The 20281-nt window shown below is 40.5% G+C and overlaps 2 protein-coding genes across 2 annotated transcripts; one reads left to right on the forward strand and one right to left on the reverse strand.

Moving 5' to 3' along the window:
* Positions 1-2061: 2061 nt before the first annotated feature.
* Positions 2062-3081, forward strand: LOC111645590 (free fatty acid receptor 3). The gene has a single exon (XM_023394838.2). It carries the CDS (start codon positions 2080-2082, stop codon positions 3079-3081), a length of 1002 nt encoding a protein of 333 aa, XP_023250606.1. The 5' UTR covers positions 2062-2079.
* Positions 3082-5004: 1923 nt separating this feature from the next.
* On the reverse strand, positions 5005-18910 carry znf384a (zinc finger protein 384 a). Its single transcript, XM_023394880.2, has 11 exons — positions 17673-18910; positions 16882-16949; positions 15800-16094; positions 14481-14603; positions 13393-13556; positions 13229-13305; positions 12554-12778; positions 10148-10315; positions 9577-9655; positions 8535-8693; positions 5005-8428 (listed from the first exon to the last, which is right to left on the reverse strand). Exons 1-11 carry the CDS (start codon positions 17755-17757, stop codon positions 8015-8017), a joined length of 1857 nt encoding a protein of 618 aa, XP_023250648.1. The 5' UTR covers positions 17758-18910; the 3' UTR covers positions 5005-8014.
* Positions 18911-20281: the final 1371 nt, after the last annotated feature.

The following is a 20281-nucleotide window of genomic DNA, read 5'->3' on the forward strand; positions in this document are numbered from 1 at the left end:
TTTTTACCACTCTAAAGATCTGGCAGCAATTTAGACATTATTTTAGGTTCTTATCTGCATCAACCTTGGCTCCAATTTGTAATAACTATTTATTTCCCCCTTCATTGTTAGAGTCAACGTTTTCTCAGTGTTAAAGAAAAGGTATCAAGACCTTTTCAAGATTTATGTGTGGATGGGGTTTTCTCCAGTTTTTCTTATCTAACGTCAACATTTGGACTACCTCAATCTCATTGTTTCAGATATTTTCAAATAAGACACTGTAACTTTCCCAGTTTTCCTTCACTTCCTGCTCTCTTTAAATTTAAATCAAAGAGCATCATTTTTCTAAAATTTAGAATTCCCTTATGTTATACAAAGATAGTGGGAGTGTGATGGGAACAGGAGCTGGGGATAGAGTGTGTGCGTGAGTGTGTATGAGTGGTTGGGCGGGTGGGGGGATCTATAACATAACATATAATGTGAGTAATAACAGTAATGGTACTGTGCTACACCTGATTTTCCTTTTTACTTATTTGGTATTCTGCATTTGTAATTTAATTTAATGTGTATTTATATATTGTTTTTGCATAATTAATGTTACTGTCACTTTTTTTTATCATTTTTGTTAGTTAACTTATTTTTGTGCAAATTTCTTACTTTGTTAATCAAAATGGTTATTTTGTAGATCTCTTTTTGTAAAGCGCACCCGTCACACCTGACACAGAGTCAAGAGGCTTTAGAGTGGTGGAAAAAACATGCATATAAACAACATCACCGTAATCAAGACCAGACAGAATTGTATATTGTACGATGGTCTTTGTACAGAAACAAAGATTTGTTTCCGCACAAAAATCCAGTTGTACCTTCAGTTTGCTTTACAGGTGTTCACATGGCTCTTAAAAGTGAGTCTGGTATCTAACCATAGTCTTAAGTATTGATAACATCCAACAGTTTCAGTTTCATGACCATGATAAAATCGCTGTCTGTTAGAAATTCTCATTGAGGCTTCCTGGAAAAACAGAGAAGAAATATGAGCTGTAAGGCTGGTGCTAATGTCACTTTCACTTCAGGTAATAAAGAAGGTAAATAGGCCATCAGTACTTTGCAAACATTCATGGCAAGATATCAGAAGACTACACATTATACACATTTGTTCAGAAAATTGGATCAATAGACTGACTGAATGACGAGCAGCCATGTTTTGCACCACCTCAGGTCTTTTCTTGGGAAAACATTTCCTGGTATCTGTCATTCTGCTCTAATAAAATGCCTCTGCAACATGTCAACAGTAATTTTCTGCTCCATTTTCTTCACCAAAAGCCTTTTGCATGACACACCCACTCTTCTTTTACACACAAACAGACACACACAAACTAAGGAACTCATTCTCCACCATAAAAACAAGTCATTGTTTCCCAAAGCATGAACCATCCTCTTCTCACATTGACCATCAGCCTCAGCACATTTATGACTTTACTGCTGCGTCCTCCAGTTCACTTAGATGGCCTCAGCTTTAAGGGGACGGCCATGTGCTTCCTGACACGCGGAATTATTCTGAATCATTTCACTTAAGGGCCCAGATGCTACCTGTCTGTTACCCTCCGCTGAGAGGGCAATTAAGGCAAACCTGGTGCCTGCTAAATGCCCCCCTCCTTATGCCTGAGTGGATGCATCTCCTTATCTGCATCTCTGTCATGATGTCGTGTGCACCTCGCCCCCTTCGTGCCCACATGCATCAGCGTATTGTGGCCACCGCCTCCTTTTTTTTTTTTTTTTTTTTTTTTTCACCTGTCTCAGAGATGATGCTCTATTGTTGGAGTCGTCTCTGAACATGGCATAGGGAGAAACTCGGCTCTACAGCTGCTTCCTTACCAGATTGGACGAGAACTTTGCTGCCATTAATGGAGAATTAGTGTTTTTACAAAGATGTGGATTATAAATGAAGAAGACACAAGAACAAAAGTGCATTTTGTTTCGTCTAAGTTGAGACTTTCTTGTCAGTTTGAATTTGTTTGACGATTTATATTTGTCATGATAAACTGGAGGAGGTGCTACGTGTTTGCTGGACTTCCTGCGGCATCCATGTCCTAAACTGAAGAGATGCAGGTGACTGTGAAGGACTGTGTTGCTCTTTCCGTCTACACCTTCACCTTCCTGCTCGGCCTTCCCTCCAACCTGCTCGTCCTCTTTGTGTATGTGCGCAAGGCCCGCAAGCGTGGCGCCACCCCCAACGTGGTCTACGCCCTCAACCTGTGCCTGGCCAACCTGGTGCTCGTGGTCTGGCTCCCTGTTAAGGCTCTGGAGACTTTGCTTCAGGACTGGAGGTTGCCGCCACTCATCTGCCCCATCTACAACTTCTTCCTCTTCTCCTCACTGTACGGCAGCTGCCTCTTCATCACTGCTGTGACAGTGGGGCGTTACCTCAGCATCGCATTCCCGATTATCTACAAGAGGTACCGCCGTGCGAGAATCTCCTGCTTCATCAGCGCTGCCCTTTGGGCGTTGGTGATGCTACACCTCAGCTTTGCCCTTGTGGCTGAGGGAGGCGCTTACTTTATCTCCATCCAGGATCACACCTCAGCTTGCTATGAGAACTTCAACGCCTCCCAGCTGGCGGTTCTGCTGCCTCTGCGCCTGGAGATGGCCATCGTCCTGTTTCTTCTGCCTCTGATTGTGACGTCCTTCTGCACGCTGCGCTGCGTTACCCTGGTGTGGCACTCGAATTTGCCTCCTATAGGGAAGAAAAGAGTCCTGACTGTTGCCCTCTTCACCCTCGCTGTGTTTGTGGTGTGCTATGCGCCTTACAACGCCTCGCACATTGTGGGGTTTGTGTTGGAGGAAAGTGTTGACTGGAGGATGTACGCCATGTTGACAAGCTCCTGTAATGTTTTCCTGGAGCCTGTGGTCATGCTGATGCTGTCGCCAGCAGTGTCCAGGGGCATCATGGGAAGAATCTGTGGACGGCAAAGTCACTTCAGCCGGATCGAAGGGGTTCAGCATCGACGAAACACCACCAATGGTGTTGCCAATTTTAAGGCACCACCTACACTATCTGAAAAGAGCCAAGCGGGGGCTGAGGTGACTAAAGTCAGTCAGGAGTAAGGTCACAGTGGGCAGGGACTTCAGACACTTTTGAGAAAAATTATCATGACTATTCCAGCAGGATAAAAACATTAATTCAATCAATGCCAACAAACACCCGGCACCACTACCCACTACTAAAGCATGAAACAACCACCAAGATTCCTTCCTCCATTTTGCATCAGGCATCAGACTGGAGGTCTAAAGAGGAGACTTGTCTTCCCGGAGGGGGTGGCAGTAACCTCACTCAGGACAGACATGGTTCTTTTATCCAAGAGTACAAAAACCATCTTAGTAGTCAAACTCACAGTGCCCTGAGAAGACAGGCTATCTGTCTCCCACCAGCTGAAAAGCCAAGTACCAGTGCTTGCTCTACAAGGCTCTTGTCAAAGGATGGCACTCTCAGTTCTGTTCCCCGTTGAAGTTGGCTGCCGTGGTTTTCCAGCAACATTGCTGCGCTATTTCTTGCAGAACATTGGTTGGGAACTGAAGAAAGACAACAACTTGAAGAAAGCCACTGGGGAGATCGCCACAGCAGCTGAGACCAGTTCAAGATGGTTGTGCCTAACAGGAGCTCATAGTTGGAACCCTTCAGCAATTGAAGGCTAGTTAGTCTTCACTGCCCCACATAGGTGAGGCGTATAGGCTAAGGGGTGAAACGCTGACCCTGAGATACTTGCTGAAGATGCTGAAGGGGTTCCCTACTATGCTCTGGCCATCCCACCACCAAACAATACCATCAAGAGGAAGAGCTGGTCGTCGTACCATGTAGCCATACCTTGTAGCAAAGCATCTCTGATGTTTATTTCACCTATGGACAGTCTGATAGAAGACGACCATTCTTCATGTGAACTGTCCAATGTCCACTATTACCTAACCAGATCCAGTTTACCTCCTCCCCACTGATGAATCAACAAATAATCTGTTATTTCAAGGCAGAACCCAGACAGCAAAATGAAACCCTTGACCCAACACATGAGTCAGGCCCAAGTATGGGTCGGATTTAGTCATCTACATCACACTGTGAACTCCCTTTTCTCTTTCGATGCGGTTTCTAATGATAAAACGTTGATGACTAAATGGCTGTTTTGCAAGTCTTAGCACAAGTGCGGAGTATTGATGTTTCCTGTGTATATTCTAGGAAAAGTCTGTTGCCAACTTGTAAGGAAAAAGGAAATATCAGCAGACCTGGAAATCCATGTTTTTACCAAGGACACTGCATGGTTTGAACTAAAAGAAATGACTGCATCATTTCAACAAGGCTTTTTTTTGACAAATGGCTCCATCTGGTGTCTGTCAGTAACTGATGAAAAAGGAAATATCAGCAGACCTGGAAATCCATGTTTTTACCAAGGACACTGCATGGTTTGAACTAAAAGAAATGACTGCATCATTTCAACAAGGCTTTTTTTTGACAAATGGCTCCATCTGGTGTCTGTCAGTAACTGATGCAAGCTGTAACAAGGGAATCACTTCAGAATATGTCAGGAGGCAGGACAGGCTGATGTGAACAGATGTAACTAATATCATAATCATAGCTATGTGTTTCAGTGGCATGGCCCTGGTTCACTGACACACCTGGAGCTGCTTGTTAATGTTAGCTACACCTGTGGTGATGAATCAAAATATCCTTGGTGGGAGGAGTCTACTGAGGTATAAAGGTTTGTTTGTTTGGTTGTGTTCGTGCATTCATTTATTCATTGATTGGTTTCTGAACATGTTAATTATCCTTCTTGGTCTGTTCACTTTGTAAAAATGTTCTACAATGACCTTCAAAATAAAGGCTGATTTCTCCAAGCTTATTATGTGTGGTTGGTTGTGATGTCTTTTTTTGTCAAACTGATTAATCATGAACACTTTACTGTAGCCTCTTCCACCTCTCTCACCATGTGTCATTTCTAAAAGGGATTTAAAAATTGTAATGCGGCAAAAATCAGACACAACTTGGGCCTCAGATTTTATCAAACCAGTCAAAAAAAAAATCAAATAATCATACATTCTTAACAGTACCATGCAGTCTGAAGCTTTTTCATCGTAAACTGTTTTTGAACTTTTTTATTCTCCTTAAGGGAAGAAACAGTCTGTTCAGATGAGCAAGAGGTGTAACTGTGTATACAGTATGCAAGAGTGTAGCATAAGAGGGCAGTTAATAACTGTATTATTATTGTCAGGAGCATCAGTAAATAACATTAACAAGAATATTGAGAATGGGTTATTTTTCATAAAAAGACACAATGAAATACAAGGAGGAGTATACATGAAGACAGTCAGCCCTGTGTGTGGGCTGCTTGAACATTTTGATTGGGTAGAGATAGCTTGTGCACAAAAACATGGCGGCAGTGTCCCAGGTCAACTCCGTCACAGCCTCGTTTAATGTTATTTATTCATTAAGGTCATTTGGGAAAATGTTTATGAAGGAATTCTCATTAAAATTTAGTTTTCAGATCAATTGTTCAGTCAGCTCCTGTTTATGACTCCTACAAATAAAACTTACACTTAACTTGGCCAAACAATCAGTTTATGCCATAATTAGACTGAATATCAGTGGGAAAGTGCAGGAAAAGTTGCAATGTCACTATTAAAGAGAGAGAAAAAAGATCTTCCCATAATTTAACAAACTTTTTAGGTAATTCCCAAACTTCTCAGAGGGTGACCTGGGACACAGCCAATGATTTGGTACTTGTTAATTTGACTTCCTTTAGTTTCCATATATGCTTTACACAGGACATACTTCCCTTTTACAGATGAAAAAAGTCTTTTCTATCTATTTTTATGTACAGCATACTGAAATACAATAATGCCTCAGTTTGATAATAATGTGGATAACATTTGCAGTACAGTTATAATGAAAGTAGTAATATGTATGAAAAGTCCTTTTAAAAAAAAAGATTGATAACAGTACCTGTCAGCCATTTTTATCACACAATCATTATTTCCCCAACAGCTACCTACCCTGACGATGCCGAGGATAGTAAACTTTCTTTGTATAGTAAGAAAAAAAATGGGACGACGACGACGCTCTGTTCGGACTTTTACTCCCTGTTCCCTTCACATTCATGCTCCTCACTTTTCTCTCTCCGAGTTTGTTCACACGTTCCTCTGTTGGTAGAAAAATACACACATGATATATTAAAAAAAGTACAAGGGTGACAAACATAGGCGTGAAGTACAAGCTTCATCAAGTGCTTTCTTTATGACCCCTCCCACCCCCCCGACCCCCTCCTCTCTCGCTCTCTCTCGGCTGCAGGTTCCTCACATTTAGTGCATCCTTCTACCAGTTCTGTCTCTTTTGTTCAATAATTTGGGCTCCGACGAGGAAATGATTCCTCATCTCCTCGCTGTCTGAGGGGAGAAGGGTGTAAATAAGGACGCCATGATTCTGTGAAATGAACACTGAGATACAGCCCCATTTTCTTCCTTCTACTTCTTCTCTCAGGCTCCAGTTCTGCTTGTCTGATCCAGATCCTCTATTTTCCACGGCACCTTCACAGTGTCATTCAAACTTTATCTACTTAGTCCGTCCTCTTTTTTCTGTGTCAGTTCTGTGTCTCTACAGTTTGTCAGATCCACTCCTTGTCTTCTTTCTTTCGCTTGTTTTGGCTTGAACTAAACGGTGGAGAATCTTCAGATTAATGTGATCTGAATGTTTTTTTTTTTAAATTACACCATTCTTTGGACCATAAATGTGCAGAAAATAGTGTAATTTTTTTTATTTTACAGATATTTTACACCTTAATTCTCCGATGAAAAAACATGAAGGGACACCAGTGAGCCTCTTTTATCAAGACTCTCAGAGCAGGACTGCTGGTTTAGGATCAGGTTTTAACAAATACTTTGTTCACTTGTCCATTGACTTTAGAGAGACTCAGGTGTGGATTTAATCCCCATATTATTCATAATCATATAAAAGACAAAACTGATCTCAGATTAAGTTTTGGTTAAGTCTTCACAAACTATTTATATTAGAGTCCTAGACCAGCATTTCTACTGAGAGATACAGTACCGGTCAAAAATTTTACAACACCACATTTTTCCAGCTGTTATTCCCAGTGTTTGTGAAATTAAAGCATAAAAAATAAACAATTGGGGATTTTAAAAACAAGCAATCGTTGAATTTTCTTGTTGAACTCAATTTTATCTAAATTTCTGACTTGAATACACTTGTGACGTTCTGTTCACAATGGAAATCAGAAAGTATTTTGCTCAGAAAGTCTAGAAGTTCCCACTAATGTGTTGCACTTGTAGGTTGATTTTTCTTCACCTTCTGTGCAGTTCATCCTAAACCAGCTCCATGGTTCTGTTCTTTTCCTCTAATGTTTTGAGGCACCTGCAGGAAGCAACTTGTTTGCATTAACGTTCAATGCTTCCTCTACTGCAGGAAATTTGCAAGTTAACCAATTTCTTAGCCTCTAAAAATTCTTCTTTTCTATTTCATATACATATTTTCTTTCATTCTTTATTTATCTTTGGCTTTTACTGCTTTGTTTTGTACCATTCAAGGTTATTCACTGGACTTGAGCTTCTTAAATCTCAATAAAAACTGGAAACATGGAAGTGTTGTGAAACTTTTGACCGGTCGTGTACTTGGCACAAGTGGGCTCTGGAACTGAGAAGCACATTGTAAAATATCTGTGTTCTAACAAGTAATTTAATGTTGTACTCAGCATTTAAGCATCTTAAAAGGAAGAAAAAAATGGCACCAAGTGAATTAACTTTGACTTGTATCTTTGAACATGATCAAACAACAACCCCTTTCAAAATAAAGTCACAGAGAAGTGAATCTAAACTGATTCCACTGATGTCTTGTTGTATTTTCAAATTCAGTAAAAAATCACCACCAGCCATTTTGTTTTTTCTTGTTTTAAGACTCTAATACTGAACACAATTAAATGACTTGTTCTTATGGACCTTTTTACACTGCAGTGATTCCTGGAACAGAGGGGGAAGACGCAGCCTATGAGTTCATGTGCTCCACCTGAATGGCTGATGTGGAGACAGTTAGGCAAAGGTCTTTGTGGACCACTGGTAGGTCCGCCACAGAGACCGGTTTGTACTGGATCTCACTGGCCGCCACTGTCTTGTACTGGTGCAGGTCAAACGGGCATGGGACCACGGCTTCCGTGGGTTGCTGGGGGGGCTGGTAGCTGCCTGGGGGTCCCGCGTTAGGGTTCTGGTTGGTGTTATTTGGATTGGTCTGGTTTTGGAGCTGACTCGCTCTGCCTGCACCTCCACCTCCTCTCCCTCGGCCACGGCCTCTTCCCCTGCCCCCTCCTGGTGTAAGGCCCTGGGCCTGATGGGCAGCTACTGTTGCTGCCACCGCTAGCGGGTCGGGGTTGTGCTTCCTCATGTGTTTCATTAGATACGTCTCCTGGGGTCAGAGAAAGACAGAAACAGAAGACATGAAAAAAACAGAAGGATTAAAAATGGCTGGTTGTCTTCCCTCAGTATATTTACATATAAATCATTTAACCTACCGAGGTATAGGATCGGTTACAGAGGCCACAGGAGAACAGCTTCGCGTGTTTAACAGTGTGTGTAGACAGGTGCACCTCCAGGCTGGCAGCATCTGTGTAACCACGGTTACAGTTGTGGCACTTGAACGGCTTGTCTTTGTTGTGCTGCCGACGATGAGACTGTGGGGAGGGGAGAGGAAACACGCAGGAGATTTGGGTAAAAAAAGAGGAACAGATAAGAAGAAATCCAGAGCCAAGTTCAGACTCCTGTACTTGAAAGTTTGAACTTCACTTCACAAGTTCAACTCAGAAGTCCAGACGCAGTGTGTTTCCTAATATCAGCAGCTCAGCTCGGCACAGGTTACACTTCATCACACCTGTACCTGACTGAACTGTGCCAAATTCATCTAAATTCAAATCTCCACAAACAGACAAATTGCAGTATTAAGAATCTAATGACATTTATGCAGCACACTGCCTCTGATCATTTTCATTTATATATATTTATTGTTATTGAGATGTGGTGGTATATTTGTACAAAGAAGCTGTCAGAGGCAGCACTGTTGTTAAACCTTCCAGCAATTACATATTAATAATATTTTTAGCTTCATTTTCTCACACTAACCAGCAGCAACAAATATTATATTTCAAGTCAGAGATCAAATTTCATCTTCCAAAAGGAATTTTTATCAGATATCAAAACACTACAGACAACAGAACCACCAGTAAATTGCACTCGAAGGGATCCTTCAACCAGAAGGATCCCTTCGTGCCATTGTTTCTATTTGGTGCAAAATGCATTCTGGGATACTTAGCTGGCCCAAGTCCACACAAGTCACACACAGATGTATCTGGGGGAAAACGGGTGGAGCGAGAACACTTCAGATATTTGATCTGTACTTGGGTACATTTGGACTTTGAACTGGAACAGTACTTGGACTGTGACTGATGACGTTTCACAAGTAAACAAGTACAGAGAAGAACGCAGAGAGAGAAACGGCTAAAGTCTTACTTAAGATGTCATCAGGTCACTGCAGAGGAACAAACCTGTGAGTAAATTTACCTGTAGGTTGGACAACTGAGTGAAAGCTTTTTCACAGCCAGGATGGTTACACTTGTACGGTCGGTCACCGGTGTGAATCCTAAAAAAAATCAAAATAAAATATTTTACAAGATTAGTTAATTACACTTTGAGAGTCACATGCAACATATTATACATAGAGCAGTGTTATTACAATTCAATTCAAACTTGATCAATTCTATCAATTACCATCATTCACAAATAAAAGTTAACACATTTTAATAGCTTGATAGTTCAACCCTTTGCTTTCTTATTTCTTAGTTTCCACTTCATTTACCTTCACTTCCACTAAAGGCAGTTCCTTTTGTTATATGGTTTTATTAACTACTATGTCTACAGATTTGAGTTGTAGAAATCTTTTGGTTACTCTGACTTTGTCGAAGAACACCGTGTGATACCACAGTCTGCCTTCTGAATTTGGAAGATGTTAAAAACGCATAAAAACTCAAGTCCAAAAAGATGCAAACAATCACAAATAACTCTCTGTGCACCTGCTCCCATACATGCACATATAAAAACCCACCCCAACATTCAAATCCACCCAGACCAGTACCGTGTGTGCTGCTGGAGGTGACTGAGCTGCCTGAATGTTTTCTGGCAGTAGGAGCAGGAGTAGGGCTTGGCCCCAGTGTGGATGCGGATGTGCTGGGACAGGTAGCTGGAGTTGGCAAACGACTTGGAGCAGTGGGGACACTTGTGGGGCTTGGCCTCAGTGTGGTTTCTAACACGGGAAACCAAGGATTGGAGGGTTGAGGGGGGGTGGGGGATGGAGACAGAGAAACAGAGAGAGAAACAGCGAGAGATTTTTAAGCTACAGCATGACCAAACTTCATGATGAACTGAAGACTAAATCATGCGCTTTAAGTTAACAGGATCTGCGATCAATCGTGTTGATCATAGATCATTAGGTTTGACAGTGTGCTCTTTGTGCTGCGTCTGAGTTGTGAAAACACAGAACAAAAACATACAGCAAGCACAGTCACACGATTCTCTCTCTCTCTCTCTCTCTCTCTTTCTCTCTCGCAGTCTCTCTCTCCATTTGGTGTGCCCTGCTTTGAGTGGAGTGTGAGTGTGTATCATGTATAATGTATAATATATACTGTAAGCGAATGTCTGGCTCTGCTGCAGTCAAACTGAAATGTAAATTCAAAATGTGTGGAGCACATCCTCTTTAAAACTAATTGCCTCAAACCCACAAAGAAAACCCAGTGCATGGTAATAGGAGAAATGAAGACATGAAAAAGGTGACCACTAGGTTAAATGTAAAATTAAAACATTTATCAGTTCAAAAAAGATTTTACTGAATCCTAAGCTTTTTCTGTTGGGTTTATATCCAGAGGAACAACTATAGTAAAACAGAAGTTTGCTTTAAGCCAAAAAATGCATTTTACTATTATGGGAAAAAAATTCACAGACCAAGCACGACTCAATGGATAAGACAGATGTTATCAGGCCTTCCATTAGAAAGGATATCCTACATTTTAAAGGCTAAACAGCATGTATTATGTAATACATGAAGGCCCTTCATTAATTATGTTAAGGTTAAAGATTTAACAGATGATCAAGTGAGTGACTAATTTCTGTGAGCAAGGCAGTTTGTCACTTTTTTCTCTCTTCGTCTAAACACTTGTTATATTTTGTATCATCATAATTAATAAAGGAGCATTTGTTTGTTTGTTTGTTGATGTTTTTTTTTCTTCCTATGTTCTGAGTGAATGCAGCTATTATATGCTGAAGTATACAGTATATTATGCCAATGCTATAGGCTGTAATTCATGATGTGAATTATGAAAAATATTGTGGCAAAAAAAAAAGCATTTATCGGAGTGGTGACCTGGAGAAAGGTGGTTTCATCACTTACACTGTCACACACAGTAATTCTCAATGTCTGATTTGCAGCTTTGTGCCATTTGGAGTTGTGATCATTAAGGTGTGTAAAACATGCAGGCTAACTCAGTGTAGTAGACAATATTGATTGATTTAAGGTGGTGACTGATTATACATTGTGTACAGAATGTACTAATACTTGTGGGATTTAAATAAGAGACTGACATTTTCATAATCTGTTAATTGACTGTTTCATTTATAAGCAATGAAAAAGTTGTTGATCAGTGCCAGTATGTGATGTTAGCTAAAATTCTATGTTCACTGGGTTTTTTTGCTTGACATGGAATTCTATGGACGTGTAATGCATCCACTTGAAAATAAATTCTGCTCTGTATTTCTGAATTCACAAGATTATCTTGTGAATTCAGAAAAACAGAGAAGATTTATTTTTTTCTCAATTGAATGCATTACACTAGAATTCAGTTGAAAAGGGGGATAATTTAACACAATCAGTGGCTCCTATGACAGTGAAAGATCTCCAGAAGATGCTTCAAACCAAAGAAAGGATGTTTGAAGGATTTGTGTGAAAGCAGAGGTGGAGCCGAAGAAAGCAGAATAAGTAAGATAAGACAACATGCAGACAGGATCAAGACAAGCTTGTGACTGTATCACAAGCAGGGATGAAAAAGGAAACCTCAACCAAACACTGGAGCATCCACTGAGGCTCTTGTGTATTCTGGGAGGATTTTATCTCATAAAAGCAACTGTTACATTTAGTGACGAAACTGGCTTCCTGTTCTGATAATTTATCTGTTATGAAGATACAACTAATCTTTGATAAATAGGTAAAAAAAAAAGCTGTGATTTACTGGTTTAAGTGTGGTACCTTCAAACTTGATGCTTAGACTGTGCAAAAACAGCTTTACACTGTCAACACTCTCCCAAAACCCCCCAGCAAATCCCTTCATCCATCACCACACACATCCAGGCTCACACACATGTGCTTTAACAACAGAAAAACCACATGCACAAGCAGACCCCCTTTTCCACACACACACACACACACACGAACACACACACACACACACACACACACACACACAGGACTTCACAAACCACTCAGCCCCAGTACCGTGTGTGCTGCTGGAGGTGACTGAGCTGCCTGAATGTTTTCTGGCAGTAGGTGCAGGTGTAGGGTTTGGCCCCGCTGTGGATGCGGATGTGCTGGGACAGGTAGCTGGAGTTGGCAAACGACTTTGAGCAGTGGGGACACTTGTGGGGCTTGGCTTCAGTGTGGGACTTGGCGTGGATCTGCATGTCAGACTTGCTGAAGAACGTCACCGCACACATTCGACACCTTGGCAGGTAAGAAGTGAGAGAGAAAGGAAAAGATTTAATATAAGATCACATGGAGGATATAAATAACATAACATCTTTTAAATCTTTTGCATTTGCTTGTTGTTAAGGTAAAGTTTCCTACCTGATCTTATGAATTCAAATATTTTCTTTTTTTTTCAAATTTGTTTTCAACCTTCTAAGGCCCACAATAAGACTTTTTCGTTTTTTCATATCTTTGTGTTTTTCTTAATAAAGTAGTCACTTTTAAGTGCTACACAGATTCAGAATCAGCACAATCTCAGCTAATAATAGATGTCCCCCAATAAAGACTTCAGTACCGTATAATAGGGCTTACAGCCCACAAAACAAAACAAAACAAATATATTATTCTATCTATAGTGTCTGTATTGGCAGAGATGTCCTGTTCTTAATGTTTAATATAAATCTGTGATGTCACCAACAGTACTACCTGTAGGATTTGGGGCCGTCCTTGTTAGTATGATCATCTTCATCATTTGACAGGTCGTATGGGTCACCCGTGTGGTGCTATAACACAATGACAACATATTAGTTATGATGAAAATGATGACAATCCACGCTAAAGTCATACATATGTATAACAGAGGCCCTCACCTGTCCACCTGCGGCTAGGTGTGCCAATATTAAAGCATCGCTGCCTGGAGGGAGGACCCCACCTACTCCAGCCACTCTGCCCATCATCTGTTTGCTCTTCCTGCCTCGCTTTGACGGTGCTGGCATCACAACTGCAGGAGGGACAGAAATATCCTCCTTCTTGTCTGGAAACAAGCGAGGGAAAGGTAAATGAGGGGGGCGAGGGGCAGAGAGAACACACAATTGGTCCCTCACATCAATGCTGAAATCTAAATAAATTGTGGATGGAAAACAGGAATCTCTTATTCAAATGAAATTTGGCCTCAATTTACTTTGATCTCAGGTCAAGAGATGTTATGTTTTAAAAATGAACTAGAATCACCTCCTGGTGGGTGTCTGCCTCCTCCACTCAGACTAGTTTCAGGTTACATCTCTGTTTATCCAGAGTCAAATAAAATATGAACCATTTGTGTGAAATTCTGTCATAATTGCTGTAAAGTCTTGAGTTATGGCTAAAAAGTGTTTTGTGAGGTCACACTGACCTTTGACCACCAACGTCTAATCAGTGTATCTTTGAGTCCCGGTGAATGTTTTTACCAAACTTGAAGAAATTCCCTAAAGTCACAAGGCTAAAACCATGTTTTGTGAGGACACTGTGACCTTGACCTTTGCTGAACAAAATCTAATCAGTTCATCCTTGAGTCCAAGTGAATGTTTGTGCCAAATCTGAAGAAGTTCAGTCAAGGTGTTACTGAGACATCATGTCCATGAGAATGGGCCGTACAACCTGAAAACAAGATGGCGCCAGCTCTGACCGTCGCCGGTGTGGAGACATCAAACAGAGAAAATAAGGTTCATATTATATTAATCTAGTATCAAATTCTCTTTGATCAGGTTGCGTCATGGTGCCTGTGAGCAAAGTGCTCAATCCCACCTGCTCCGGTAGAGTGGGTGAGTTTTACTGTGGGGACTGTAATTCAAAACACTACTGAAAAAGCTCATGTATTCCCCTGACATGCATGTTAAAAATGACAGTACCATTATCGAACACAGTCTGCATTAACATGTCGAAATGACTGAAGTGATGCTGCGCTGTGCCTGTGTTTTACCTGCGTTAGAGGGGTGTACTGCAGACACTATCATGGTGGTAGCAGTGGGGTGTCCAGCTACAAAGGACTGCGTGGAGGCAGTGGGGACCAGTGTGCCTTGAGGGGTGGTGATCACTAACCCCGCTAGGAGGAAAAGACAGACTGTCATCTGGCTGTCCAGCTGCTCAAAACAAACATTTTATATTTATTCTCTCTGCATGTTAGACTACCATTATTTAAAGCCACAATAATACTTTTGTATAAGGGTCAAAGCTGCAACAATAACACAGCAGACTTGGCATGATGCTAAAATTCTTTACAAGCAATTCATGTTGTTAACCTGCAGTTTAAAACTGCTGCTAAAACCTGATGACAGTGAACACAAAGTGACTTTTATGGATCCAAACTAAATATTCAGATCAACATTAGTGTTAGCTGTAGTTGAATATTTACAGTACTCCAGGGGCCAGTTTCACAAAACATCTTAAGTTTTCTACTTAAGTGTGACATTTAAGGTTTCATTTCCCCTTAGCTGAGGGAGTTACTTGAATCTCTTGAAAGGTTTCCTTAGTTAAGGAAAAAAGTTAAGCAATTTACAACAGTTAAACAGATTTTACACCGGTAAAATTCTACTGTTTCCATGGAGACTGTTGATTAGCACTTGTGATACCTCATCCTCTTGTTGTTTTAACTTCATCACAGTGAACCTTGGTTGCTAAGGTCTTTTGTGCAAAAATGTAACTGACTTAAAGTGATTCACGAAGTTTATGGAAAAAAGTTAAGAAATTTACCGCAGTAAAAGAGATTTTACAGCAGTAAAAGAGATTTTATAGCAGTAAAATTCTACTGTTTCCATGGAGACTGTTTGTTTGCTGGCATTAGCTTGTGATACTGGTTATAACTTCTGGGAAGCAGTCAACATTAAAGGAGTGAGTAATGTACAATTCCTCATTGTTAAGGGTGAGTTCTCCCACTCATCCTGGGATGAGTTCATTTCCTTCACTTACCACCTTAAACTCAGTTCATGTCGCTGTTAAGATTGAGTCAGAAGTTCTTGACTTTAAGAGATTCCTTAAATAGAATACCAAGAACAAAACTTGAAAACCTAAGTGAACATTTTAAGGAAACTTTAAGGAGAAGACTTGGTGTTTTGTGCAACGGCTTTTATTTCAAGGAAACCTTAACTCAGATGAAAATCTTAACTTAAGGTGTGTTGCGCAACTGTTCCTTAAGCATACATCTTTAAGATACCAACAAACAAATATAATAAGACAACAGAGGAATAGCAACTGAAGTGGGGGACGTGATGATTCAGGCAGGGAAAGCAGCAGCTCACTGACCTGCAGTCATGATCCCCGTCGAGGGAACAGGCACAACGGTGACGTTCTGGGAAGTGTGTGATTGATGCAGGTGTCCCCCGACTGCACTTAATGGTGCGCCGCCGCCACCTCCTTCCTGTTTGGGAACGACCCGCACCCCGGGCCCTCCATCCACTGAGCCGGGTATGGCGAGCACAGCCGTAGGGTAGTGGGGGGAGGAGGTGGAAGACGCAGACGAGTGAGGGAAGGAGGGTGCGTTGGTCTTCTCTGGACCTAGCTGCTCCTTCGCCTTGTTCAGGAACATGGCGTTCTCGATCTAAAGAGGGATGTGTAGAGGGGTGGGTTGGTGGTAAGAGGAAGGACAGATGGGGGAGTGACAACAGGGTGAGAATGGGGTTAAGAAGAAGTAGGGGAAGAACAGGGAGAAGGATAATAAAGTATGAAAGAGGCAGGAGGGGCGAGGGATAAGAGGGTCGTAAAGGTGAGGAAGAGGAGTAGAATGATGATAAATAATGGAGGTGATGTAACAGGTGTGTGAGGAGGACAGAAATTTCAAATGACAAAGCAAATAGGACAAAAACAGGAGAGAAGACAAAGGAAATAAGATGAAAAAGAGGGAAGATAAAAGAGTGACAATGAAGGAAGAGGTTGGTGGCACATAAACAATTTAAGTTAATGTGATGGTGAAGAAACAGGAGGGAGGGGGGAGGTGTCCCAAAGAAGGATGAGGAGAGCAGAAGGGTGGGAGTGAATGATAGGTGAGGTCCATGTAGGGAGACGACAGAGGAGGAGAGAAAAGAGAACGAAGGCATGATGAGATGCAAAAAGTAAATGAAAAAAGGAACAAAGAGGGGTTGAAGTGATGAGAGAGGAGAGGGACAGGAGTGATCATGTGATCAGGTGAACCTTCACCAGGTCAAGAACTCACACTCAGATGACTTCTATGTGATGTTAAGCCAACTTCACGGACTAAGCGAGCACTGTTCAGTGGTGTCATTATCAACATCTTTAAAGCATCTCCATAAACAGAGTGATATTGGATTCCAGTGTGTCACTAAACCATGTGTATTTCAAGACATTTCCAACAATAAGGTTGTCTCTACCTGTCCTTGTACAGTGGGGACGGGAGACCAAAAGTATGATGAGTTGAAATGGGAATCGTCCATTATTTCTGTAATTAAAAAGCAACACACTTAGAAAACACCCGTCCTCCTCCTCCTCTTTCTTACTATGCTCTTCTTTTTTGTTTGTTTTTTTGTTTGTTTTTTTTTTACTTTCATGTGAAATGAGACCGCACATGGCTGCATTTCAATCATCTTAGTTTGTTTCCTTTCCATGTATCCTCTCCTCCACACACACGCTGTACACATCAAGTTTCACGATCAGTGTGGCGTTCAAAGACTAGTCAGTTTAAGATGGCTCTTACAAATGTCACCAGTTGAAGGTAAATGCTTTTAGGTTTATGGTGTTAGGTTTGTTTTAACAACATCTGATCAGATTTACAGAGAAGAGGACATTAAAAGGAATCAGGCAAAGATGATCAATCTCACAGGGGATAGATATTAAAAAAATACCTTCATGAGGACAGAAGAGGCAAGAAAAACTAGTGAAAATCAGTATTTGAGGCTTTTTATAATGTATTGTGATACAGCCCATGCACTTCCTCACCAGTCTCTTACACAGTATGTGTTGCTATTAACAAATTTCACAATCTTAGAGTGGCTGCTGCATCAGCAACAGTCTAATTTTGGAGAACAACCCAATGTTATGTGTCAGAATGTTGCAACTATTTATTGCCTGGAAAAAGTAACACAGCTGTGTTGTGCCAAACAGTACGTGTTGAACATAACATCCTTTCTAAGAGTGCATATGGTTTGTTGAAAACAACACTCACTGTTTAAAAGACTACTTTCTATCTTTTCATCATGAAACCTCTGATCCTGTCTCCTGGTCATCTCCCACTGACACAAAGGCAACATGTTCTCTGTAGCACAAAAAAAGGAAGTTTCATAGTTTCATTGTTCTATGTTGGCATGCATTTTAACTTCATTTTCCACATACTTTGCTACTGTTAAACCAACGATAAAAGAAATTGTGAGGTTAGATTTTTCAGTATGCATGTGCAGATTGTGAATGCCATGCATAGCCATATTGCTCACATACCAAGAAACGCATGCATGTAATAACATGTTAGTAAAGATGACATTTAATAAAACTGGTAACTGTTAAGCCCTTAAGGGGAGCACAGGCCCATAAAAATTAACTTTAACATAATAAACCATTACACTAATCAATTGTGAGGAAACAATATATTTCATGCAAAACATTGGCAAAGCATAACTCAATACATGTCTAACGTTATTTTTCATGAGCCTCCTCTCCCCTCTGCAGTTGCACAACCTATAAATAAATGATGGGGAAAGCTTCTAAGGAAAATTAATTAATTTCCCACAGGCTGTAGATTTCTGGCAACTTAGCGTCTGATACAAGGGGTCGTTATTGCTGTAATACAAAGTCAATGTTTCAGTGTTCTGAGAGCCATTTTTTTCTGTCGAGGGACACAAACTGGCTCCAAAACTGTGGCACTGCTAGCTGCGGGCTAACCTTAGCAGTGATTGATGAAATCGTGTAAATGCGAATTTGTCTGAAATCGTTTATATCAGGGGCTCCCTTTCAAAACACTCAGGCTAGATGCGGTACTCTGCACCTAAGCAGCTGCCAAGGGCTACATGAGACATCTGGGTTCTAAACAATCATGGCTAGCGTTAGCTGGTTAACGCAACAAGACAAGGGAAGCTAGCTAACTTGCCTCCATTAATTTTCTCCTTTTGTTCGCTGGCTTGCTCTAGCTACAAGGAGGCCTATATATTCATATGCTTAACTAGCTGGCCGCTTGGTAAACACAAACATCCTTGCTCCCTACGCCTCCATTCCTCACTCCCTGCTCATCTCACTGAGAGAAAATAAAAAAAGAGAAAAAAAAGTCTCGAATAAAAAAAAAAAAAAAAAAAAAAAAACCAAGACAGAAAAAAAACGTCGACGCCGTTGCCTCTGTGGGAGACGCAGCTTCATGCAGACTTCCGGCGGTTGGGACGACGGTGCTCTCAGACACACTGAAAATAACAGTTAATTAACAACCGACTTAGAACTCCTGTGTTAATTACCGGTGGAATCGATTCCCCTTCAACCCCCCCCGGAGCTTCTTCGGGTCGGGACAGTTGGGAAACTTTGTCCAAATCCGCCCCTCAAACCCCTCAGATGTGCCTTTTTTTCTTCGTTTTTTTTTCCTTTTTTTCCCTCCAGCTCTCCCCAGCAGAGTCAAGTCAGCCACAGTTAAACAGCTGTGTTTCCGGTCACGTATTTCAAAATAAAACTCAATGTACCTTATAGAAATATCTGAATAATGTATTTGCACATATTTGCCATACAATATTTTCTCAGTCTGTACATATTTTTCTTCAGATAGCATCTAGCTCCTTTTCTATATTTACTTTATTTAATTTTTATTATTTATTTTCTTTTTAAATTTTAAATTTCTAGTATATATTTTAGTTAGATACAATAACTGATAGTATTAGGTAAGAGAGACAGCCAGATAAGAATTTTATCATATTTATCCTAGCTCTAAAATGTTGCTCAGCACTTTTTTAAAATGCTGTTATATATATATACTTTCTATGTAATCATTTATTTTATTTGAATGATTTATTATTTCATTTATTATCTTATTATAATTCCATCTCATTTTACATACATTTTTCTGTTGTTTTTCATTTCACATCAATGTATTTAATGTGTTTTTATGTCCATTTTATGTCTTTTCATGTGAAGCCCTTGGTGCAGGTCATTTCTTTTTTGTAAAGCACTTTTTGCTACATTTCTTGTATGAAAGGTGCTATACAAATAAAGTTCATTATTATTATTATTGATAAATTGTTTAATTCTGCACATGATAATGAAACCTTCGGATCTTGAATCTATGTATTTGGCAGTAGACATTTCTCTCCATATGTAATGTATTGGTTCTACTGAGTGTTTTGAATTTTGCTTTATAGTACACATAGTGGTTCGTCTTAATTCTGAAGAAAAAATCTTACTTCCTGTACTAGATTGGCTACGTCCAGCTAACTTGATACAGCTGCCAACGTCCACACGGTGCCTTCCGGTGTATCAATTATCCCATCAGTGTGTGTAGTTGAGTATATCATCAATTTCTATGTAAATGTTGATTTTAAATTGGATGGTGTGTCTATATTCTTTAGCACAAAACAATGCTCAAATTAATTAGAACAGTCACATATCCCATTACTGCAGTGTACTTGTATTCACAGTATTAAATTCAATATTATAATTTCCTGTCCTCATCAGGTGAAATAAATTATCTGTCACTGAATGTGGCCCACTTTTAAATATTAAATATAAATATTTATCATGGGTTTAGCATCAGGGAAAAGCAGAGTTGTGGTTAGGGGGTTGCTTGTTTGAACCCCTAGACAAAAATAA

This window comes from Seriola lalandi, unplaced genomic scaffold (assembly GCF_002814215.2).
Source record: "Seriola lalandi dorsalis isolate HSWRI2012SDOR001 ecotype SW California unplaced genomic scaffold, Sedor1 jcf7180002054954, whole genome shotgun sequence".
NCBI classification, from domain to species: Eukaryota; Metazoa; Chordata; class Actinopteri; order Carangiformes; family Carangidae; genus Seriola; species Seriola lalandi.